General features: G+C 42.8%; 1 protein-coding gene across 3 annotated transcripts in view; it reads right to left on the bottom strand.

Annotated features, from left to right (window-relative positions):
* Window positions 1-603: 603 nt before the first annotated feature.
* The window catches only part of BTBD19 (BTB domain containing 19), a 55885-nt gene continuing 49770 nt past the window's right edge, over window positions 604-6718 (bottom strand). For 2 of the 3 annotated variants that reach the window (XM_077333933.1, XM_077333932.1), the window contains 2 exons: window positions 4777-4902; window positions 604-3999 (listed from right to left, as the gene is read on the bottom strand). In XM_077333933.1, the coding sequence (XP_077190048.1) occupies window positions 3865-3999; window positions 4777-4902 (261 nt within the window). In that variant the 3' untranslated portion in view covers window positions 604-3864. The remainder of the gene's footprint in view (window positions 4000-4776; window positions 4903-6718) is intronic. The other variant, XM_077333934.1, reaches the window with a different exon arrangement.

The following is a 6718-nucleotide window of genomic DNA, read 5'->3' as shown; positions in this document are numbered from 1 at the left end:
GCTGGTGTGTTCCATGAGTTTCAGTAGAACTTGATCTAACAAAAGATACTCCTTTACTATACCCAAACAGAACTTTTCCCACAGAACATCCTAATGCTGACAGCTAGAAGATGGATATGTGGTTGGTCAGTGAACCCACAATCTCTACCAAGCATGCAGATAGACTAAAGCTCTTGCACATAGGGCCATTATTTAGGCCACAACTGCTCACACAAGAAGGGCCCTGTGAACATGACCTCATTCCCTGTGTTTAAGAAAACAAAACCTATACCTTCTCCTCATCTAGTTCTTGTACCTCCCAGTTTCTATGAGGCCTGCCTTGAAATGAAGGTGCAGCATCAGGAATAAATTCCTCTGCAGTTCCATCTGCCCTGGGGAGATTCTTTAGCTGATACAGAGAGTAGCTGTGAGTCAAGGTGTGTCTAGTTTTGATGTTGCCTAACATGAGCAGGGTGGAGACTGTTCTAAGGAGTTTATATGCTCACTTAAAATCACTCGATACTTCTTCTTTTAACAGGCATATTTATTTCTATTTGTGTAGAATATTTTTTCAGAACTAAAAAGAACAGATTAAAAAACAGAGAAATAAATACAAGTACAAAATTTGTAGTTCCAAATTGTTTCTTTGGTATAGATTTCTTTGGTATAGATGTTTTAGAAGCAGACTTGAGTTTACAAAATATCTTATGTAAATTGTTTCATGTTTTCAAAATATAAATCATATCACTAAAATCAACTCAATATCAAAACAATCTTATGAAATATTTTATTTTATCAAGTAAATCAGCTTGTCTAATTCTTTAAACCCCCTACTTAATATTTTCTTTAGTTGTACACAAATTCTTTCTTATTACTTTCTCCATGCAAACAAAATTATTTCTTTATTTTTTCCCAATAGCAGGTTACAAAATGCTGATTCCTGTAGAATTTAGGATGCCTCATCTTCATGCACTGTGTGCCATGCTTTTTAAAGGAAGATATACTTAAGGCTGCCCTGAACACTGGCCTGCATGTGATCAGGCTGCGTGATACCTTAAGGGCAATGTGGCTCAGGTTGTGTTGAAGATCTCTGACCTACCCAGTTATTTTGTTCCATTTATACTGAGTGCTAGCAAAAATGCCTCCTAAGCACCCACAGCTCCTGATGTCTAAGCAAGAAAGCTTTTTTGGCCAACCCATTTTAAATTAGATTGTTTCTCTAATTGCCAGAATGTGTCAAACATGTTCAACAAAATTGTGTGTTTGTGTGTGTGTGTGTGTGTCAGAGCAAGTTTTGCTAGAACATATGTGATCTACCATCATGAAGATGTATTAAATGGCTGTATGATACTTCCCCCTGAATTGAAAATTTGTTGTTACAGCTAATGACTTTTGGGAGATCTTGATTGACTCCCTGGGTCTTTTTTAAATGGTTATGGGGGTTGGATGTAGATTTCAACAGGAAATATAGAATTTCCATGAAAATCTTGCTTCACAAGAGAACACCATAGATAGAATATCTCCACATTTCAGTTCTCTTAGTATTCAGAATGATTATCTAGGAAATATATTTACAATGCACTGAAATTGCTCCTCTATCCAACACCTCCCAGGCCCCATTATTACCCCTTAGTCCAGGGTTGTGTTGTTATGATCATTTTTGTCTCATTAGAGGAACAGCTAATAGCATTGCCCAAATTCAAGAAACTCAGCATATTTCAAGAAGTTGAAGGACCAGGGTTTTTTTTTGCATGAGCTCTCAAGCCTTCTGCTTCCTTAGCAACCAGGTACCCAAACAAACACTGCTAGATAAAGGCTATCCTTGTCTGGGCCTTGAGCAGCCTTGCTGGAAGTGGTATGTGTCAGCAGCTACAGTCAAATTCTGATTGCACAATGAGTCTGCCACTCCTTGACCTAGGTGGAGCTGAGTCTTCAGCATTCCCTCCAGGCCAATGCTGTTCACTGGCATTACTGATATTCCTCTGGTCCTAGTAAAAAGCCTCCCAGGTTATTTTCATTCCAACCCAGTCAAATTTTCTGCCTCTTAACCTTTAAAAACAAACTTTATTCCCACGATCACAGCAATGAGACAATAGCTTTTTATGCATTTGTAAACCACTGAGGGTAGTTGTGGATTAATTTGCATATATTCAATTTCAAGGAGGCTGAATCTGCCCTGGAAAGATGCCGTTTGGCAAGAGGGAATTAATTTGAACTGCACTGGTAGTAGCAAAATCCAGCTGTCCATATGCAACTGCAATTGTATTGTCTTCAGATTGGTTCTTTGGGCTGTTTCCTTGGGATTCATTACCTGCAGCATTATTTGACAACTGTTAAGGACATAAGGTATGACACATTACATCCAAGTGTTATTAATTATTTGGGTTACTTAGAATTATAATCAAAACCATAAAATAAGTAATCTAGCTGACATTGTATTTACATTTAAACCAAAACTTTATTGTATAAATGGCACCAAACTGTCCACTATTAACTGATTTGACACTCATGAGGGTTGGGAAATTCCTGGAGATTTTAGAAGTGGAACCTAGGGACAACCAGGTAAAGGGAAAAGAGGTACCTCAGCAAGGTACAATGGAATGGGTTTGCCCTCCAAAGCAACCATTTCCCCCATGGAAACTGATCTTTGTAGTCTGGAGATGAGTTGTAATTCCATATCTCCGGGTCTGAATCTACATTGGGCTTTTTATTCCTGGTGACCCCAGATTTTAAAATGTCATCTACACGTTATTCGGTTTCCATTTTGATATTTGGTGCTTTAAATTTTCCCTTTGCAATTTCTATGATTGAGCTGTGGTGATACTACCTTTCCCTTGTGATATCCAGGAGCGGATATAACTTGCTACATTTGAGAAAACTGCTGAGAGCCCCAGTATTAAGTATAGATATCTGCATTTTGCTGGATTAACTTCCTCCTCTGTGCTGATGTAGAGAAGCAGTCTGCCCTCATTTCTAAACTGACTGTGCTCCAAGCCCTCAGTTCTATGTGCCAAGATTTGCCTTTTGGATTGTCTCCCCCGCCCCCACATTCTCCCGCCCCTTGTTCAGGAAAACCAAAATAAACAAGCAGCCTAGTGCTCCATTACCCCCCCTCCCCGCCTTGCTTAGGCTGTAGAACGGTAGGACATGCATTAGGTAAAACCTGATCTGGAGCTGTTATAGTTTCTGGTACCCTGAACTATACTAAAACATAAACCAGAGTTTTGCATGGACTTGGGCTGGTTCTGCATTTACTCTTCCCATTCTCCATTGTCGATCTGAACCCAGGTCTTCCTCCTTCCTGTACAGGAGGGCAGGGAACGGTTCTTGTTGGCAGCAGAGGATAGGACCCACAGTAATAGGTTTAAACTATGTGTAGAATAATCCGGCTAGAAATAAGGAAAACATTTTAGAGTAATTTAGCAGAGGAATTGGCTACCTAAGGAGGCGCTGAGCTCCCCCTCACTGACAGTCTCCAAGCAGCAGCTGGACAGAGACTTATCCTGGATGCTTCAGGCTTATCCTGCATTGAGCAGAGGGTTGGACCAGATGGTCTGTATGGCTCCTTCCAACTCTCTGATTCTGTGATTTTATTCTCAGGCATCCCAGGCAAAGGGCATTGGTCCTTTTCATGGGAAATAGATGTCCCTCGCACCTCAAATCTTTCTTCTGGACTCATATAGAATGGATGAGGGAGTGTCACACGAGAACATTTTTAGACAATCCAAACTTTGATGAAAATCAGGCCTCTCCTCACATGTCACCTGGACTACTGTCTGCAAGCAGAATGCAGCCGAAGCATCCAATGGACAGCAGTGAGTTCCTTGCTCAGCATCATAATTTTCTTTGTGCTGGACACTGAAGGGCTGTTCTGTGAGTCCCAAGTCACTTGTGCTGTGGATCAAGGTGGCGATGATGTTCCCGGGGCAATGTACCACGCCGACGCCGGCACAGGCAGGATCGCGTTCGACGCCCCTTCCATAAGGCATGCATCTTCCAGGCCTCAGCTATACTTTCTATCTAGACATGGAGGAAAACAAATAGATTACACCCATAATGATACACCAGCACACGGTTGGGAACCAAGCCCTCACAAACACATCATAGTGTTTAAACCAGGCTTTCTCAACCAGGGTTTTGTGAAACCCTGGAGTTTCCAGAGGGCCCCGGCGGGGTTTCCTGAACGGGTGAGAGTTAATTAATTTGTTATATATTTTTTAAATTTGTTATGCAGCCTGCTCCCCCTCCCCAAATGGCCAATGATGGGCCTAGAGGGGTGGGAAGGGGAGGGGTCCTATGCTTCCCAACCATATTCAGCAGCATCGTGCCATTTCTGGAGTTTCTCAAAGCCTGCAAAATGTTTCAAGGGATTCTCAATGGTAAAAAAGTTGAGAAAGGATGGTCTGTATCACAGACAAATTAAGGAGGTTCACGAAGAAGACTTTTTCTCTTTCTCCATGGGGGCTCTGAAGACAACACCTACTGAACTGACAGGAATTCTGGTAAGGAACTCTGGGCAGCATACTCAGCTTCTCATCCTTTTATCTTCACAACAACCCAATGATATAGCTCTGTATAGCTTAGTTAAGGGCTGGAGGCCCCAACCTAAGACCCTAAGAACACAACCTAAGAACACAAACATACAACACTTCAGAGAGTTAAATTCTATTTCTCCACTTCCTGCTTGCTGTGTTTGCATGATTCAGTAATGAATTGCCACATATAAAAGGCAACATCCTCCATTTTGTTTGTTTTGATGGTTTTTTCTTAGGCTAGTAGCATCTCTCTCTCTCTCACTGGAATCATCTGGTCCTTTTTATTTTCCTTCTCCAGGGTAGTCAGCTCACTCGGTGACAGCAGAGCTAGACGTAGCTCACACACAACTCCCTCTGCCACATCACAGACTGGACTCCCGAGCACAGCCTGCAAGAAGTGAACACAGGGTCAAATGATGAATCTATGGACTGCGGTGAATAGCTAATTCTTGCCAAGAGCAATCCTAACTCTGATGGAGTTTATGAAGTGAGAAAAGGGAAAGAGCTTATCTTCAGTTTGAAGGCATAGGTGACTAAACCATTGGAAATGAAGGGTTTCAGAGCATGTGATTTGAAACCAGAATTCCAGATATCTGGTCCTGCTGTTCTTCTAAGCAACCATATCTTCTTTCTGGGTGACAATAGGAGACAACCAATAATGTGCAGCAGCATGACCAAGGGCCATTACGCACCAGGATCTATGTGGCAAATTGCAGGACGAAAACACGCCATTTTAAATAGTGGAATTCGTCGTTATGCATACATGGCTTTGTAGTGGAATCCAGTTGCGTTTCTATCGTTTCCCACAGGTTTCCGGTCTCGGCAAAAATTGCTAGCCAGGAAGCAATATTGCCGAGCTCGTCAAGCAGCCAATGGGCGGCCGTTATCGTGATCCCAAAAAGCCCCTTTCCCTTTAAGGAAGTTAAAAAACACACACACACACGTTGCAACGAATCTGCGTTGATTCGTTGCAACAGAGAGACCCATATAGGTAGCAGGTGGTGTTTGAGCTGCGTTTCATCGTTGCCACGCTCCCCCCGAGGGAAAAAAAATAACCCCCCCCCCAGCACGGGCGCGATTTTCGGCCGAAAATACAGTAAAAAATAAAGGAAAAATAAACCAGCAAACGGGGCTGTGTGTTGTTTCGTGCTTAGTGACTTAAAACAGCTCTGCAGCTAGGGAAGACTCGCTGGGTAAACGAAGGCTCGCCGGTGCATTTATCTCCGCTCGCTCGGAGAAAAAAAAATGGCGATTGCTTCGCCGGAAGATCAGAGGAGAGAGCTAGGGGGCGAGACTTTGCAGAAACCGCAACAATGGTAACGCACAGAACTTTTTCGCTAGTGTTGCTGATTGGTTGCAAGAGTGTAGCACTTTCCGGAGGGTGAATCCACTTTTTGGGATTTCCCTAAAAGCGCTACAATGAAACGCTTTTTGCGGATCAGTTTCAGGAGTGTTGCAGATTGTCAACAACGTTGTGCATAATGGCAAAACTGTAGCGATTTCAATTTGTAACCATTGTGCTATTTTGGACGAGTGCGGAATGGCCCCAAGTCTTCTCCATGTGGCTCTGTCTTTCATTCTCAGCTAACCTGAAGCTACTTGCTTTGTAACCATCTTTCTGCTGTGCTCCCACTCGCTGCTTGTGATGCATAATGAACTCAGCCTAACCACTTTTAAAACACTGTTAGTTGGACTCATTTAAATGCCAAGCTTCCCTTTTGGAACTGGTACCAGGTAACTGAAGGAGGTGTTTGAGACAGAGATGGAGTCACAACAGCAATCCTGTGGGAAATAAAGGTAAAGGTATCCCCTGTGCAAGCACCGAGTCATGTCTGAACCTTGGGGTGATGCCCTCTAGCGTTTTCATGGCAGACTCAATATGGGGTGGTTTGCCAGTGCCTTCCCCAGTCATTACCGATTACCCCCAGCAAGCTGGGTACTCATTTTACTGACCTCGGAAGGATGGAAGGCTGAGTCAGCCTTGAGCCGACTGCTAAGATTGAACTCCCAGCCTCATGGGCAGAGCTTTCAGACTGCATGTCTGCTGCCTTACCACTCTGCACCACAAGAGGCTCTCCTGTGGGAAATAGTTGTAAATAAATATCTGTTTCTAATTTAATCTTGTCTCTTGCTTCTGAATTCTTTTACCTGCCCATTACAATACTGTGAGCTTTGAAATTCATTTTATATCCAAGAAAAGAAGA

This window comes from Paroedura picta, chromosome 4 (assembly GCF_049243985.1).
Source record: "Paroedura picta isolate Pp20150507F chromosome 4, Ppicta_v3.0, whole genome shotgun sequence".
NCBI classification, from domain to species: Eukaryota; Metazoa; Chordata; class Lepidosauria; order Squamata; family Gekkonidae; genus Paroedura; species Paroedura picta.
This window is presented reverse-complemented; position numbering and strand designations above follow the sequence as displayed.